Genomic DNA, 19,130 nt, shown 5'->3' with positions numbered 1-19,130 from the left:
AGACAGAGGTTGCGGCAAGCCGAGATCGCACCACTGCACTCCAGCCTGGATGACAGAGTGAGACTCCATCTCAAAAAAAAAACAAAAATAAAAATAACAGAAATACACTGGGCTAATGAATCCCAAATTCAGGATACCAGTTATCTCTGGTGAAAGAGAGGAGCAAGTGATCGAGGAGGGTACGTGCAAGAGACTTTAGTTACATTTTGTTTGTGAAGCCAGCTGATGAATACATTGCTTTGCTATATTATAGTGTATTTTTATATAGTACTATGCAGTTTTTTTTGTTTTATTCTCTTACAGCTACCAATCTCAGACATATATGCAATATTTTAAAATACAATTGTTTTAGGTTTTCAAACCAGATGTGCCACTTTATATCTGCCTAAACACAAACATAAATTTCATGTAATACATCATCATCATGTTACTATTATAGATTCTAAGAAATGAAATACGTCCCACCACATACACTAAATTTACACACAAATTCCATTCATGAGATGCAAATGCCTTTTGTAACAGAAGAAGACATTTAAAACCCATTTTCATCATCTACACGATGAGGTCAATACCACCTGCACAGTCACAGCAGAATTGTGAAAATTAAACAGGGTAGGCTGGGCATGGTGGCTCACGCCTGTAATCCCAGCTACTTGGGAGCCTGAGGCAGGAGAATTGCTTTAACCTGGGAGGCGGAGGTTGCAGTGAGCCGAGATCGCACCATTGCACTCCAGCCTGGGTGACAGAGCGAGACTCCATATCAAAAAAAAAAAAAAAAAAAACCATACTCCCTTGCCTTAACTACATGGTTTAATGGGAAAAACTGATAAATAATAAAATCACAATACAGTGCCCAAATGCCTGGACAAAGTTCCCCATAGCTGTTAGTAGAGTAACTAACCCAGGAGGGAAATGGTAGGAACCGTCACAATACTGATAGGTATTGCCTGTCATATAGCTCTGCCTCTTCATCCTTTCCCTTGCACCTCAAATCTGCTGGTTCTGATCCTTTCTGAAAGCAGACAGAAAACAGTATTTACGCTTGAATATATTACAGAACCGCACTGTTCAATAGGTAGCCTCCAGGAACGCTGGGCTATTGAGCTCTTGAAATCTGGCTGGTGCAAGACAAGGTGTGCTGTTACTGTAAGTGTAAAACATACATTGAAGTGCAAAGGCTTAGTACAAAGAATGTAAAATACAGTATCTCACTAATAATTTTTATATGATGTCTTAATATTTTTATATATTGAGTCAAATATTATTAAAATTGATTTTCCTGTTTCTTTTTACTTTTTAATGTAGCTACTAGAAAATCTAAAATTACTTGGGTGTTTCATGTGATATTACTTTGCTTTTGTTTGTTTTTCCTTTTTTTTTTTCTTTTGGAGACTAGGTCTCACTCTGTTGCTCAGGCTAGAGATTGCAGTGGCACAATCATAGTTCACTGCAACTTTGAACTCCTGGGCTAAAGTGATCCTCCTGCCTCAGCCTGATGACTACCTGGGGCTACAGGTGTGCACCACCACACCTGGCTAATTAATTTTAATTTTTTGTAGATACGAGGTCTCCCTACACTGCTCAGGCTGGTCTCAAAGTCTGGCTTCAAGCAATCCTGCCTCAGCCTCCAAACTGCTGGATTACAGGCATTAGACACTGCACCTGGTCTCACATTATATACTGGACACCATCATCTATGAAAAAAATTAAAATGTATACATAATGCACCTCAGACGTATTCAACAAAGTATAGCTGGCTAGGCATGGTGGCTCATGCCTGTAATCCCAACACTTTGGGAGTCAGAGGCAGGAGGATCACTTGAGCCTTGGAGTTTGAGACCAGCCTGGGCAACACAGTAAGACCTTATCTTTACAAAATTAAAAAATAATAATAACAATAATAGCCAGGCATGGTGGTGCACACTTGTACTCCCAGCTACTCAGGAAGCTGAAGTGGGAGGATCACTTGAGCCTAGTGGTCAAGGCTGCAGTGAGCTACAATGGTGCCACTGCACTCCAGCCTAAGCAACAGAAGACCCTGTCTCAAAAAAAAAAAAAAAAAAAAAAAGATTGTTAAATGTGAATCCCAGATTGAAACTTCAGAAATAATTAAAGTAATCCATAACTAAATCTAAATGTAATATTTTTAAAAAGCAAACAAAGAAAAGACCTATGCTCTTAGAATCCTAATTACCTTGGGCACGTTTATGGTTTGACAATGACACTCATTAACCCAACAAATTAAAACCACAACTCTACTTTTCTGAATTAACTGATATGGAGTAAAACTGTTCCTCCTCCTTTTGCACTGAATTACACTAGAAATAGCCCAGGTAACACATTTCATCAAAGTCAGACCACAACATCAAACCTAAGCTCCTTTCGTAAGAAACACAGAGGGGAAAATTTTAAAACATCCTGGAAACGCCATTGACTGTATTAATGCAATCCATGTAAATTACCTGTCCATCCAAATTTATAGAATCAGTCCCTGAAGCTAAAAGTCAGAGCTCTGGCTCTTCACTGTCTAGAGAGAAGTCATGAAAATTAACTCAATAGGTACATGAATCACAATGACCCAAATGCCTCAAGAGTGACCTGAAGAAAAATATGGAACAGAGTAAGAGTAAAAAATGCACAAGTTCACTCCAAACAAAAAGAGAGAGAATTCCTAAGCCCTCCTTCCCCAAACCAAGGGGGTTGTACATGTCAGAAGGTTCAGCACAGACCAAACCAAAGGAAATATGAATGATCTTAATATCAAGATGCCCTGTGGGGCGTGGTGGCTCACACCCATAATCCCGCACTTTGGGAGGCTGAGGCAGGCAGATCACTTCAGGTCAGTAGTTCAAGGCCAGCTTGGCCAACATGGCCAAACCCCGTCTCTACTAAAAATATAGCCAGGCATGATGGCACATGCCTGTAATCCCAGCTACTTGGGTGGCTGAGGCAGGAGAATCACTTGAACCTGGGAGGCCCAGGTTGCAGTGAGCCGAGATCGCACCACTGTACTCCAGCCTGGGCAACAGAGCAAGACTGTTTCAAAAAAATAAAGAAAAAAAATTCACTTCCTCATAGGAAAAAAAAATAGCTAAATACTATCATTGCCCATTAATTTGGGTTTTTTTGCTTGGTTTTTTCAAACAAAGTCTCACCCTGCCACCCAGGCTAGAGTGTAGTGGTGTGATCACAGCTCACTGCAGTCTTGACCTCCTGGGCTCAGGCAATCCTCCTACCTCCCTCCTGAGTAGCTGGGACTAATTTTTTTTTTTTTAATTTGTTGTAGAGACTTGGTCTCACTATGTTGCCCAAGCTGGTCTCAAACTCCTGAGCTCAAGCAATCCTCCTGCCTTGGCCTCCCAAAATGCTGGGATTACAGGCATGAGCCACCATGCTCAGCTTAGTTTCTAACTTTGACCAATTAGATAACTGGTGATGAAATATTCCAAGTTCTAGGAATATGTCAAGTACAACATGCTTGGTTTGCACTTTATCAGGTCCCAAAATAAATCCACTTCAAAGGGAATAAAATCCTCTACTCATTTGCCAAACCCTGTTTATACTATTACTCTAGAAAAAAAACTAAAAGAATATATCCATTGAGAAATAATCAACTTATTTCTGGATCATGACAAGCCAAAAATCTTAACAAGAAGGCTGGGTGTGGTGGCTCACACTTGTAATCCCAGAACACTGGGAGGCTGAGGCAGGAGAATCGCTTGAGGCCAGGAGTTTGAGGCAGCAGTAAGCTACAATCTCACCACTGTACTCCAACCTGGGTGACAGAGTGAGACCCTGTCTCAGAAAAAAACAAAAAAAAATTTAAGAAACAATAGGCTCTAAATCCAACAATCAGCATCATGCTGGTAACTCAAAGCTTTCGAAAACGGTATTGTGCAAATAACAAGGCAAAAACCAAGTTAATATCCTTTATATCATATGCAAGACCTAAATGAACTCACTACTGAGCATCCTAATTCTCTTAAGCTAGGGTCTTAACTATATGGTATATCTAAAACTCAAGCTGCAAAATCTGATTCAGATCTATTTAATTTTTTTTTTAAGATGGGTTTCACTATGTTGCCAACTTAGAATGCAGTGGCTATTCACAGCCACAATCATCGCAAAAGACAGCCCTGAACACCTGTCCTCAAGCCAAACTCCCGCTTCAGCCTCCCAAGTAGCTAGGACTACAGGCCCACACTGGTCTATATAATTTAAACTACAAAACTGATTCCAACAGGCAGCACTGAGTACAACTATCCTAGCCTTACCACATCCCTAGAATTATCCTAATTAAGATAGTATTTTCTTCCATTAGAAAAAAATGCAAAGGATTCCTTACTTGGGTTACCCAAGTCTAATGAAAATATTAACTAACTTTGCCCAGTGATTTAAAAAGTTAGCAAGCATTTCCCACATTCTTAAAAACATTCTCCAGATTTGGCTGAGGCTGTCTTCTCTCTGTAAGAGTATGTCATAATGTGTCTTTCTCAGGAAAATATAGTATTCTCTAGACATTTGTGGATAACCAGCACAATAACAAAATCATTATGAAACTGATTTTCCAATTGCAAAAAAGGCAATAACCAACAGAAAAAGCAGAATAGGAACAATAAAATGTTCTTCCTTTCACTAAAATTGAAGGTCCCAGTAACATGGGCAAAATTTTTCTTTTTTGAGACAGAGTGTTGCTCTATTGCCCAGGCTGGAGTGCAGTAGCATGATCTCGGCTCACAGCAACCTCAACCTCCAGGGTTCAAGTGGGCCTCCCACCTCAGCCCCCTAAACAGCTGGGACTACAGGAATGCACCACCATGCATGGCTAATTTCTATATTTTTATTAGAGATGGAGTTTCACCATATGCCCAGACTGGTCTTGAACTGGCCTCAGTTGATCCGCCTGCCTTGGCCTCCCAAAGTGCTGGGATTACAGGCATGAGCTACCACACCTGGCCTTGGCAAAATTACTTACGCAGCAGGTTATAAAAAGATAAAATTAAAGTAAGCAGTTTTCAGCAATGGCTGATACGAAGACTACTATTTGAAAACAAGACTATATTGTAAAAACTATACAAAATAGAACCCGAGAAAAGCAGACATATCCAGGGTTAGGAATGAAAAGCAGTTAATTACTTCCCTATTTTATAAACACTTTGAAGCTTCAATTAAGTTCTTTGCTGAAGGAACTAAGAGCAAAATAAGACTTGTTACCAGTTACTAAAATAAAAACCATCACTTTGAAAGCATCTAAGGGAAAAATAACGTGTTCTAAAATAAAGTTTTCTGCACATCAATTTGAGAATGACTTAATGAATGTGATAAATCCGTAACATATATATTTTTTAAATGAGAAAGTTATATTATAATCATTACATTATAGTTTATATTTATTCAGCTAAATATCTTGAACCAACTGTTCTAAGAACTTCGCAAGTTAATGTTAACCCTCAAAAACATCCTAGGAACAATTATAATTCCCATATTTCAAAATAGAAAACCCCAGTGCATAGCAGCAACGCAGTCTGCCAAGGTCATACTACATAAACGAAGAGGTGTCCACCAACTCCATCTGGGGCTCTTAACCACTCACCAAACTGTGTCTCTTTCTGTGCCATGTTATAGAAGAATCTACAACACACTGAATGAAGAAGAAAAGCTGTGGGATAGCATGTGTCTTTGAATTGAACATTACCATTTCTATTTGAGAAAAATATTTTTTTCTTTGTGTGTGTGTGTGTGTGTGTGTGTAGTTCTATGTATGAAAAAAAGTGTGGAAAAAGATTTTTATTTCAGAAGAACTTTGTATTGTTTTTCCTACCAAGAGAAAAAAAAAAACAAGATCCTGCTTACTTAGTGATTACAACACTACAGTATGTTTTCTATTTTACATTAAGAAAGTGAAGAAACAAGACAAAAAACAGATCCAACCCTGTAGGAGAGAAATGGTGCAGGGAACAGAAAAGTATTTTTAAAGTTTCCTAATTAGGCCAGGCACAGTGGCTCATGCCTGTTATCCCAACACTTTGGGAAGCCAAGACAGGAAGATCGTTTGAACCTGGGAGTTCAAGACTAGCCTGGATAACATAGTGAGACCCTGACTCTACCAAAAATTTTTATAACTTAGCCATGGTAGTGTGGGCCTGTAGCTACTCCCAGCTACTAGAGAGGCTGAGGTGGAAGAATCACTTGAGCCTGGGAAATCGAGGCTGCAGTTGAGCTATGATTATGCCACTGCGCTCCATCCAGCCTGGGCAACAGAGCAAGACCCTGTCTCCAAAAAAAAAAAAAGAAAAAGAAAAATGCTAATCAGTACCACCCAAAGATTCAAGATATTTCCCTAATTTTGTTATAAAGCGAATTTAGCCTGGCAAACTGGCATGTGCCTATAATCTCAGTCATTTCCAAAAAATGGAGATAGATATGTATTACTGAAACATAAAGCTACTCAGGAGGCTGAAGCGGGAGGATCACTTGAGTACAGGCATTTAAGGCCAGCCTAGGCAACACAGTTAGACCTCATCTCAGGGAAAAAACATATACTAGGATTCTAAAAGTGGCTAATGGTCAGGCATAATGGCTCACGCCTGTAATCCCAGCATTTTGGGAGGTTGCAGTGGGTGGACTGCTTGAGCCCAGGAGTTTGAGACCAGCCTGGGCAACATGATGAAACCCCCACTCTACAAAAAAAAAAAATACAAAAATTAGCCAGTGTGGTGCGCCATGTGCCTGCAGACCCAGCTACTCAGGAGGCTGAGGCGGGAGGATCGCTTGAGCCTGGGTGGTGGAAGTTGCAGTGAGTTGAGATCGTACAACCGTACTCCAGCCTAAGTGACAGAGTGAGACCCTAGCTCCCCAAAAATTAAATTTTTTTTAAGTGGCTAACTAGAATACATGCAACAAAGCAAAATAATACAAAGTAAATACAAACAAAAAAGAAGAAAAACAATAAAGATCTAAATGGAATCAGGAACCAAACTACTTAAAGCTCATAATAGCTGACACTTAATTTCCACAACCTTTTTACCTACTTCATACTCTGACATACTTCCCTTCATACATTTTGATCTACTTCTATAATTTATCCCCAAAAATATCCATTCAAGTAAAAGAAGCTGTATAAAAATGTTGAGTGCAGCATGGTTCATAATATAAGAAAAACAGAAATAACTCAAGTAGATTAGAAAGAATTGCATAAAAATAAATTAAGCAGCATCCATAAGTAATTCTAGTCATTTCCAAAAAATGGAAATAGATATCTATTACTGAAACATAAAACTGTTACTAAAGAAATTACATTAAAAAGAAAAAATAGGCCGAGTGTGGTGGCTCATGCCTGTAATCCCAGCACTCTGGGAGGCCGAGACAGGCAGATCACTTGAGGTTAGGAGTTCAAGACCAGCCTGATCAACATGATGAAATCCTGTCTCTACTAAAACCACAAAAATTAGCCAGGTGTGGTGGTGGGCACCTGTAATCCCAGCTACTAGGGAGGTTGAGGCAGGAGAATAACTTGAACCTGGGAGGCAGAGGTGGCAGTGAGCCGATATTGCGCCACTGCACTCAAGCCTGGGCGACAGAGTGAGAATTCGTCAAGAAAGAGAGGAAAAAAATAAAGGAGAGGAGAGGAGGGGAGGGGAGGGAGAGAGAGAAAGAAAGAAAAAGAGAAAGGAGAGCAAAGGAAAGGAAGAAGGAGAAGGAGAAGGAGGAGAAGGAGAAGAAGGAAAGGAAAGGAAAGGAAAGGAAAGGAAAGGAAAGGAAAGGAAAGGAAAGGAAAGGAAAAGAAAGGAAAGGAAAGGAAAGGAAAGGGGAAAAGGAAAAGAAAGAAAAGAAAACAAAGAAAACTATAAAAGTATAACTAAGAAAGAATACTATAAAACAGTATACAACATTTTGGTTAAAATTTAAAATGTTATAATGGGCATAGAAAGTCTGGAGAAAGACTTCAAACAGTTAACCAAGGAGGTGTGAAACTACAGGGAATTCCATTTACTAACGTTATGTCTATAATGTACAGTAAGATACATTTATTTCTTCTTTAGCACAAAATAAATTTCATTATAATGAACAATTATTAAACATACAAAATATTTTTCAAAAATTTTTATTTATACACTTTGGGAGGCCGAGGCGGGCAAATCACTTGAGGCCAGGAGTTTGGGACCAGGCTAGCCAACATGGCAAAACCCCATCTCTACTAAAAATATTTTTTAAATTAGCTGGGTGTGGTGGCACGTGCCTGTAGTCCGCTACTCAGGAGGCTGAGGCACCAGAATCACTTGAACCCAGGAGGCGGAGGCTGCCATAAGCCAAGATCGTGCCACCACGCTCCAGCCTGCGTGACAGAGCATGACTCTGTCTCCAAAAAAAAAAAGAAAAAACTTATTTATAAAAGAAATGAGGTCTCCCTGAGTTGCCCTGGCTGGTTTCGAACTCCTGGTCTCAAGGTTCATAGGCATGAGACACTATGCCAGACCCAAAATATTTTTAAGAAGGCAAATAACTAAATGAAGCAATTTCATGTTTTTTGCCCCCCGGCTTCTATTTTTTTGGTGCAAGCAATGTCATGTTTTAAGAGAGCTCTGATAGTCCAAATAGAGCTCCAAAAATTAATTCCAAGTATCTATGGGTAATCTTTGGGAGATAACATCCCTCCCATAACAATAACAGTTATCAGTTATCTGCTTCAATCTATTTATTTATTTATTTTGGAGACAAGAGTCTCACTGTTGTGCAGGCTAAAGTGCGCTGGCACAATCATAACTCATTTTAGCCTCAATCTTGAGGGATCCCCTTGAGGGAGCCTCCCACCTCAGCTCTTTGAATAGCTAGGACTATAAACTAGCACTACAACAGCACACCCATCTTTTTTTTTTTTTTTTTTTTTGGTAGAGATGGGGTCTCGCTATGTTGCCTAGGCTGGTCTCAAACTCCTGGCCTCAAGCAATCCTTCCACTTTGGCCTCCCAAAGTGCAAGCCTTACAGGAATGAGCCACTGGTTCCTGACCCTGCTTCAATCATTTTTATGGATGAAATACAACAGAACTCTTAAGAAATAAAAGCACCTTGGTACACTGAATAGTAGACAGGTTTAACAATGTTAAACTGAGCCTAAATAGTAAAATGGCTTCGTCTCAGGTCATAAAGTAAATTTTAATAGATTATAATAAACCACTGAAAGACAAAGAATGAGTCCCATCTTTCAAAAAGCCCACGAAGGTGCATTTTACCAGGCCAGATTTCTTATAAGCTTTCTACCTCCTAATCCTTGAAACAGAGGGTTCTCAAACTATGCAGAGATCTTGGTCACTAATATCAACACAGCAGAACACTAGAAGAGGTAACGTACGTACTGATAAGCATGTGCCTTGTTAAATAGTCTAATTCTCCAGGAAATGATCTTGTTTTCTGCTAGCTAGAGTAATAATAGCATTGTTTCTTGGCCAGGCATGGTGGCCCATGCCTGTAATTCTAGCACTTTGGGAAGCCAAGGTGGGAAGATTGCTTGAGCCCAGGAGTTAAGAGACCAGCCTGGGCAACATAGCAAGAAAAAAAAAAAAAATTATGCCATTATTTCTTGAGTACCAACCATATCTCTATCAGTGTATTTAGTATTTTGCATAGAGGGCTCATGTAATCCTCAGTACAACTTGTAAGGTATCATCAACTCTCTCACATAGACAAGGAAACCAAGTTCCAAAATGTTACATTAAGAGAATTGCCAAAGATGACATGACTACTTCTAGTAGAACCAGAGCTAAAAAACAAACAAACAAAAAAAAACCCCAGGGTTTAACTCTCAAGTTTTGCTCTATCTTCTAAAACCAATGATCCCGACCAATATACCTCTTAAAAGTGTCCAGTTTATTTTATGCCTTTTTTTTTTTTTTTTTAAGAGACAGGGTCTCACTATGTTTCCCAGGCTGGTCCCAAAAATGTAGCCTCAAAGGATACTCCCACTCAGCCCCCTGACTCAGTGGGATTACAGGTTTGAGCCATCCCACCCAGCTATGCTATACGTGTTTTATCAAATGGAATTCATTTGAAACAAAATTAAAAACTTATATGCATTGTGATTTCCCTTAAAGAAAACATAAATATTCAAGTGTGAATGGTAAAGTCTCACCAAAACCATTCAGTTATCTAGTAGTCAATGTTAGGAATAAAATTTGGTTACATACAAATCTCTATGAGAAAATCTAGCCAATATCACAAAATTCTCAAAGGCTAAAAATTACAGTAAATGGGCTGGGTGTGGTGGCTCATATCTGCAATCCCAGTGCTTTGGGAGGCCACCACAGGAGGATCATTGAGGCCAAATGTTTGAGACCAGCCTGGGCAATAAATACAGCAAGACCTCATCGCTACAAAAAATACTTTTAAATTTTTTTTTTCTTTTTTTGAGACGGAGTCTTGCTCTGTCGCCCAGGCTGGAGTGCAATGGTGCAGTCTCAACTCACTGCAACCTCTGCCTCCTGGGTTCAAGGGATTCTCCTGCCTCAGCCTCCTGAGTAGCTGGGACTACAGGTGCCCGCCACCACGCCCAGCTAATTTTTTGTATTTTTAGTAGGGACGGGCTTTCACCTTGCTGGCCAGGATGGTCTCGATCTCCTGACCTCATGATCCACGAGCCTTGGCCTCCCAAAGTGCTGGGATAACAGGTGTGAGCTACCGCACCCGGCCTTTAAAATTTTTTTTTAAATTAGCTGATTGTGGTGGGCACAGGACTGTGCTAGGACAGTCCTAGCTGGGACTACAGTCCTAGCTACACAAAAAGCTGAGGCAGGAGGATCAACAGAGCCCAGGAGTTCGAGGCTGTAGTGAGCCAAGATTGTGCCACTGCACTCCAGGCGGGGAAACACAGCAAGACCCTGTCTCCAAACCTAAAAAAAATTGAGGAGTAGAGGCTGGAGGATTACTTGAGCCCAGGCATCACAGACCAGTCTGAGCAACATAGTGAGACCCACTCTCTACAAAAAAATGTTTTTAATTAGCCAGGCACAGTGGTGTGCACCTGTAGTCGTAGCTAATACGGAGGCTGACGCAGGAAAATCGCTTGAGCCCAGGAGGTTGGAGCTGAAAGCTGAGATGAGCCATGGCTGCACCACTGAATTCCTGCCTAGGCAATACAGCGAGACCCTATCTCAAAAACTTTTATAAAGTACAGTAAATGAGGGGCAAACATATGGCTATTCAGTTAATTTCAATAACTAATTCAGTTAATTTCAATAACTAATGACATGCAAATCAGAAAGGCAATTTTATATTTAAAAAATATTAAAATTGGCTGGGCGCGGTGGCTCACACCTGTAATCCCAGCACTTTGGGAAGCCAAAGCGGGTGAATCAGCTGAGGTCAGGAGTTCGAGACCAGCCTAGCAACATGGCCAGTCTCTACTAAAAATACAAAAAAATTAACCAGGCATGGTGGTGGGCACCTGTAATCCCAGCTACTAGGGAAGCTGAGACAGGAGAACCGCTTGAACCCGGGAGGCGGAAGTTGCAGTGAGCCAAGATCACGCCATTGCACTCCAGCCTGGGCAACAAGAGCAAAACTCCATCTCAAAAATAAATAAATAAATAAAATTACATATTACGTGGTGACAATAGCAATTCAATAACTGGAATAGGAAAAATTAAGTCACAAGGAGCTTTTCATTTCGCACAAGAAAGTCTATAAAATACTACTACTATCAATGCAATAATTGTAATAAAAGGCAAAACTGAACTCTTCAAAAGCTAGTAAGTTACCTAAAGATATAGTTGTTTCAGAAATTTCAGGATTTGGGCGGGGCAGTGGCTCCTGCTTATAACACCAGCACTTTGGGAGGCTGCGGCAGATCAGCCTCAGGCAGATCACCTGAGGTTGGGAGTTCAAGACCAGCCTGGCAAGCACGGCAAAAACCCATTTCTATTAAAAATACAAAAATTAGCCAGGCGTGGTGGCAGGTGCCTGTAATCCAGCTACTCGGGAGGCTGGGGCAGGAGAATCACTTGAGCCCAGGAGGCAGAGGTTGCAGTAAGCAGAGATTACGCCACCGCACTCCAGCCCGGGCAAGAGTAAGAATGCATCTCAAAAAAAAGAAAGAAAAGAAAAGAAAAGAAAAGAAAAGAAAAGAAAAGAAAAGAAAAGAAAAGAAAAGAAAAGAAAGAAAGAAAGAAATTTCAGGATTTCCACTTCATAGTATCTATTTTTTTGAGGAGATGATATAGATCCAAAATCACAACTAAAATATATTTGGAAAATAACCTGTATAAGAAACTCAACTCCACAAAACATAAATAGTACGCAGACATAAAAAACTGACCATAATGTAAGCTTAACATGAATTAACATAGGTTATTTCCACTTTTTTAAACAATATTTTCATTTAAAAAATTATTTGAATTCCCTACAGACAACCAAAAAAAAAAATTAGAAGACCTCATCCTTCATTCATAACTATGAATAGAAACTACTAATCACCAGACATTAAGAAAGCAAAGAACAAAGAGGAGATCTCCCAGAGAGAGATGGTACACAGAATAGGAAAAGGTTTTTTAAATTTCAAATTAGTATCTTTGAAAAGATTCATGATTAATAGTCATACAACAAGGAAGACTGCTTGAACCCAGGAGTTCAAGACCAGCCTCATCAACATTGTGAGACCTCATTTCTACAAAAGATAAACAAAATTAGCTGGGCATGGCAGCGCACACCTATGGTCCTAATTACCTGGAGGACTGAGGTGGGAGGATCACTTTGGCCGGGGAGGTCAAGGTTGCAGTGAGCCATGATCATGCCACTGCACTCCAGCCTGGGCAACAGAGCAAGACTCTATCTCAAATAAAATGTCTTAAGTCATAAAATAAGGTACAACTGCTACCCCCCAAAAAGCAGAAAGAAAAGTTCTTAGTATTGAAAAAATGACTGTCAAGTTGTTGCTCTTTTATTTACATACTTTTCAATTCAGCAATTCTATTCATAGTACTCCATTCTACTAAAATACATATACACAAAGATATATTTGTACAAGGATATGCACTGCAACTTTAATACCAAAATATCCTTAAAAACTACATTAATATCCACAAATAGGAAAAAAAATATGCTGGGCGCAGTGGCTCATGCCTGTAATCCCAGCACTGTGGGAGGCCGAGGTGGGCGGATCACGAGGTCAGGTGATCGAGACCATCCTGGCTAACACGGTGAAACCCCATCGCTACTAAAAATACAAAAAATTAGCCGGGCGTGGTGGCGGGAGCCTGTAGTCCCAGCTACTTGGGAGGCTGAGGCAGGAGAATGGTGTGAACCTGGGAGGCGGAGCTTGCAGTGCGCTGAGATCACGCCAATGCACTCCAGCCTGGGTGACAGAGCGAGACTCCATCTCAAAAATAAAAATAAAAGTAAATAATAGTACAACTAGACTACACAACAGTCTGTATGTATTGACATGGCAATGATTTATATGATACATAAATAAGTAGTCACTAAGCATGGGCAGTATAATCCTACTTATATTCTTTTTACACAGTAATATAATACAATAATTGTAACAGCAACTACTATACCTATTTTACCATAGAACACTGGTAGTCAGGTACTATTTTAAGCATTCTAAATGTATTAACTCATTTAATCCTCAGAACTCAAGACACCAGAGTCTATAACTACCACTGTCTGTAAACATGAGGATACTGGGGCACAAACAGGTTAAAATCACTTTCCCAAAACATACAGCACTAAATCAAGAGAGCTGGGACTCCAAGTCCACCAAGGTGATACTTCACATATCCAGCAGTTAGGATACAAACCAGAGTCCAGCTTGAGTCCATCCTCTAAAACCTCTGCTTTTCTCTCTCTCCCTCCTCTTCTCATTTGTAAATGCATACAAAAAGGTAAGAACAGACACACCAAACTGTCAACTGTGATAACCTTTAATCATGAAAGTATAAGTGAAAAGAGTTTTTCCCATTTTAAAATACATCATATGAAGGTATAAATCTATATAATTGGCCAGGTGTGGTGGCTCACACCTGTAATCCCAGCACTTTGGGAGGCTGAGGCGGGCAGATCACAAGGTCAGGAGTTCGAGACCAGCCTGGCCAACATAGTGAAACCCCATCTCTACTAAAAATACAAAAAATTAGCCAGGCATGGTGGCAGGCACCTGTAATACCAGCTACTCAGAAGGCTGAGGCAGGAGAATCTCTTGAACTCGGGAGGCGGAGGGTGCAGTGAGCCGAGATCGTGCCACTGCACTCCAGCCTGGCAACAGAGCAAGACTCCGTCTCAATAAATAAATAAATAAACCTATATAATTTGTATTATTTATAAAACACATGCATTGTTTTGCTAAGTTTTTTTGTTTTTTGTTTTTTTTCTGAGACAGAGTCTCACACTGTCGCCTGGGCTGGAGTGCAATGGCGTGATCTTGGCTCACCACAACCTCCGCCTCCCAGGTTGAAGCGATTCTCCTGCCTCAGCCTCCTAAGTAGCTGGGATTACAGGTTCCTGCCACCACACCTGGCTAATTTTTTGTATTTTTAGTAGAGACAGGGTCTCACTATGTTGGCCAGGCTGGTCTCGAACTCCTGACCTCGTGATCTGCCCACCTCGGCCTCCCAAAGTGCTGGGATTACAGGTGTGAGCCACGGTGCCCGGCCTTTGCTAAGTTTTGAACCTAAACCAAAATCTCAAAAAATACATGAGCCTAGGACACGAACAAATAATTTCAAAACAGGAAATAAACCTAGTAAACAAGGGAGAAAAAATAAACCTTACAAGTAATAAACGAAATACAAACTAAAATCGTCTATCATTTTCACCTATCAAATTAACAAAAATTGAAAGACTGCAATATTTAATGCTGATAAAAGTAGAGTAGACCCTGAAAATATGTACATGTATTATATATCAATAAAAACAATTTTAAAAATGTAGCAGGCACTAGGGTACACTGCAGGTAAAGTGAAAATTCATATCTGGTAATATACATCAATTTTCCTAGTGTTCACACCTGTTGACTCAGTAATTTTTACTTTTATTAAGGAAATATCTGAAATATTGAAAAGCATTATGCACAAAGATGGTTTCCAGCATGCCTTTCTTTTCTTTTTAAGAGAAGAGTCTCGCTCTGTCACCCAAGCTGGAGTGTGCAATAGCACAATCATAATTCACCGTAGCTTTAAACTCCTGAGCTCAAGCAATCTTCCCATCTCAACATCCCAAGTAGCTAGGGCTACAGGCACATTCCATTATGCCTCACTAATTTTTTTTCTAATTTCATAGAGACAGGGTCTTGCTATGTTGCCCAGGCTGGTCTTGAACTCCGGGGTCTAAACAATCTGCCTACCTTGGCCTCCCAAAGTGCTGGTTATTTATTACAGGCATGAGCCATCCTGCCTGGCCTCAGCATTCCTTTCAACAGCAAAACTGTTAACTTAAAAATCAAGTAAACAGCCGGGCGCGGCAGCTCATGCCTGTCATCCTAGCACTTTGGGAGGCCGAGGTAGGTGGATCACGAGGTCAGGAGATCAAGACCATCCTGACTAACACAGTGAAACCCCGTCTCTACTAAAAATGCAAAAAATCAGCCGGGTGTGGTGGCAGGTGCCTGTAGTCCCAGCTACTCGGGAGGCTGAGGCAGGAGAATGGCGTGAACCCAGGAGGCGGAGCTTGCAGTGAGCCGAGATCATGCCACTGCACTCCAGCCTGGGCGACAGAGTGAGACTGCCTCATTAAAAAAAAAAAAAAAAAAGTGCATGTCTGTAATCCCTGCAACTCAAGAGGCTGAGGTGGGAGGATAGCCAGGAGTTCAAAGCCAGCCTAGGAAACACAGCAAGATCCTCATGTCAAAAAAAGAAAAAAAAAAATCCAGCAATAAGGGATGTGTTTTCAGTAAATTGTGGCACAGTCATATATCTAACATTATAAAGCCATTAAAGATGCCTTCAGAATGTATACTGAAATGTGACTATACTGGCCAGGTAGGGTGGCTCATGCCTGTAATCCCAGCAACTGGGTAAGCTGAGGCAGGAGGATAGCTTGAGCCCAGGAGTTGGAGGGTTACAGTGAGCTATGATCATGCCATTGTACTCCAGCCTGAGCAACAGAGACTCTATCTCTAAAAAAAGGAAAGAAAGAAATGTTAATATATCAATATGTTAAAATAGGAAAAATAATACAAAGTTACATTTACAGTATGATTTGCAGCCATGCAAATGTGTGTGTATATATATAAACACATATATGCCAACCTATGTGTACATAAATATGTACAAAAATATGTATACATATATAAACACAAAATTCCTTCAAGGAAATTTATCAAAATACATCAATGAGTTAGAGTTATGAGTAAACTGTTGTTCTTTTTTTTCCCCTGTATTTTCCACAATGATTACATATGGCTTTTCTAGAGAAGGGGAGGCTCTCCTGTTTCTCAAGCAAAAAAGCCTTTTCTCTTCATCACACTGAAAGAGAAATGAATGAAGTACTGTGTTACTGCCTATCCAGATATACGGTATTTTACTGGTTGCTAAGCAGCAGATCCTGGTGTTTTTACATCATGCCTATCTCTAGTCACAGGCAGAAAGGACAGGAACTCAGGCACAAACTCACCCCATCCAAATGGCAGTGTATTTCCTCTTGGGAGTGGTCCAAAGAGCACACACAGCAACTTTAATTCTCTGCTCAAACCACTCGCCATCTCTCACCTTAACATACAAAGCAGATTTTTTATATGGAACAGTATTCCTCACACGAGCTGCACGAAAGGGAAGACCTTTTTAATCCTCTACTATATGCCACCCACTCCATCCCTGAGAGATAATTTGCATTTAAGTATGTTCACCCACCAAGCTAGAAATCACCATCATTCTGGACATGCATCTGTCATCAACTGACACAGACAGGTAAGCCTTGCTGCTTTCTGAAAATAACCAATCCTGCTCGGTGAATGACAGCATCAGCTAAAATTTCTTCTACTGCAGAGAATGGGTGGGTCCCCCCACTAATGCTGTAAACCCCAATACTCAGTGTCATTCCCTCCAAACAGCAGAATCTACAGTATAGAAATTCTTCCACAAGAAAAGCCCAATTCTTGTGGCCACAACCATTAAGAGAATCCTGAGCCAGGACATTCTCCCCAAGCTTCCCCTCCTGCTTCTTCACAGGAACCACAGCAGCCAAGTCCTATACTATGCCTGCCCCTGCTGCAGCAGCAGCCATTTTTGGCTCAGCCCTGCTGCAGTCCCAGATGAAAGCCAGGACAGCAAGGACAAGATGGCAAAGGACTTTTAAAATGGAAACTCTTAACAAAAATAACAATGAAGCAGGCATCATAAAAAATGTTGCAATATGCCATGTCATTTAAAATAAGGCTTTAAAAAAAAGATGCCTATATTCAAGTACTTTAAACCATTTTTCATGGCGTCATGAAAAATTTGAGGAAACCTAATTCATCACAATGTGTGATCAGCACTATACTGATACTATGGTAAAACCAAGATTAATCAGAATGGGGAAAACAATGCTTAATGAGTTTAGTTTTCTACTCAACTAACAGTTAACAACAACAACAACAAAAACTCCCTTGATTCCTGTTGAAAATCTAAATGCATTTCAAATTCCTCTTCACTCTCTTAAAAAAATGTAATTTAATCTTTGCTGAATGAAGAACTCACAGAGAGTCAAATTTTAACTTGATTTCATTTTCCAAAATAGAAGTAGCTTTACTTTGCTAATTATAAAAATAATTGGCCGGGTGTGGTGGCTCAGGCCTGTAATCCCAGCACTTTGGGAAGCCGAGGCAAGTGGACCACCTGAGGTCGGGAGTTCGAGATCAGCCTGGCTAACATGGTGAAACCCCATTTCTACTAAAAATACAAAATTAGCTGGGCGTGGTGGCACATGCCTGTAATCCCAGCTACTCGGGAGGCTGAGGCAGAAGAATTGCTTGAACTCAGGAGGCGGAGGTTGCAGTGAGTCAGAATCATACCACTGCACTCCAGGCTGGGCAACAGAGTGAGACTCCGTCTCTAAATAAATAAATAAATAAATAAATAAAGTGATTAAACAAAATATCACTTATTACAGAAAAAAATCAAATGACCTAATCTCACCAGCAACCAGTAACCACATGAACACTGTTGTATAACCAAGCACCAAGCACTTTTTCCTAATATATTTTTTAAATAAAATTTGAATATACATGCTACTTTTAACTGACTTCCACAGAGAAAATGTGCACTTTTTTATAACAGTATATGTTTCTGCAACATTTTTAATGGTTATACAGTATTTCTTTTTTTTTTTTTGAGATGGAGTCTCGCTTTGTCACCCAAGCTGGAGTGCAGTGGCACGATCTCGGCTCACTGCAAGCTCCGCCTCCCGGGTTCACGCCATTCTCCTGCCTCAGCCTCCCAAGTAGCTGGGACTACAGGCGCCCACCACCACGCCCGGCTAATTTTTCGTATTTTTAGTAGAGACAGGGTTTCACCATGTTAGCCAGGATGGTCTCGATCTTCTGACCTCGTGATCCGCCTGCCTCGGCCTCCCAAAGTGCTGGGATTATAGGCGTGAGCCACCATGCCCGGGTTTAATGGTTATATAGTATTTCAATACCTATATAGCCTGTAATTTGCCCAATGTCCTATCACTAGGCCTTTAGCGTGTTTCAAAAGGTTTACTCATGTCATGAAAGATGACATGAGAACAATCAGAATCTTACTTGAATACCAACTTTCAAAGTATAGTTCTATAAAAGCAAACTGTATTAAATAAAAAAAAAAACAGGGCTAATTTCAAGGTACTCCTTGATATATGTTAAAAAAATCTCTTAGAATACTAACAAAATTTAATACAACAACAGTCCAGTTTCTGTTACATTACCTAGGGCCACAAGAAACAAACTCCTAGGTCAAACTATATCACCCACCCTACTTGGAAAAAGAGATTCATCCTAGTCCCTGTCTCACTCTAGATACTAGTTTAATATAAAAGACAAGTTCAAACAAAAGAAGACAGTAACTAAGCCTAGGGAAAAACTGAAACCAATTCCATGAGGTAAGACTCATCCAGGACTCTATCAGACAATTCTGAGGTCTAGCTTCAGATTGGAGAATGGAGGGATTAAAAGGCTCAGA

The 19,130-nt window shown here is 40.3% G+C and overlaps 1 protein-coding gene across 9 annotated transcripts in view; it reads right to left on the bottom strand.

Moving 5' to 3' along the window:
* EIF4G3 (eukaryotic translation initiation factor 4 gamma 3) overlaps positions 1–19,130 on the bottom strand; it is a 369,656-nt gene that overhangs the window by 322,215 nt on the left and 28,311 nt on the right. For 6 of the 9 annotated variants that reach the window (XM_063631623.1, XM_063631624.1, XM_063631625.1 and 3 more), the window contains exon 1: positions 16,606–16,624. The exons of the other annotated variants lie outside the window; for them this stretch is intronic. In XM_063631623.1, coding sequence (XP_063487693.1) covers positions 16,606–16,610 — 5 coding nt within the window. In that variant the 5' untranslated portion in view covers positions 16,611–16,624. Of the gene's footprint in view, positions 1–16,605; positions 16,625–19,130 lie in introns of those variants that run through there. 9 annotated transcript variants of the gene reach the window in all.

Source organism: Symphalangus syndactylus, chromosome 22 (assembly GCF_028878055.3).
Source record: "Symphalangus syndactylus isolate Jambi chromosome 22, NHGRI_mSymSyn1-v2.1_pri, whole genome shotgun sequence".
In the NCBI taxonomy this organism is placed as follows: Eukaryota; Metazoa; Chordata; class Mammalia; order Primates; family Hylobatidae; genus Symphalangus; species Symphalangus syndactylus.
The sequence above is the reverse complement of the archived record's forward strand: the minus strand, read 5'-3'. Positions and strand labels throughout refer to the sequence as shown.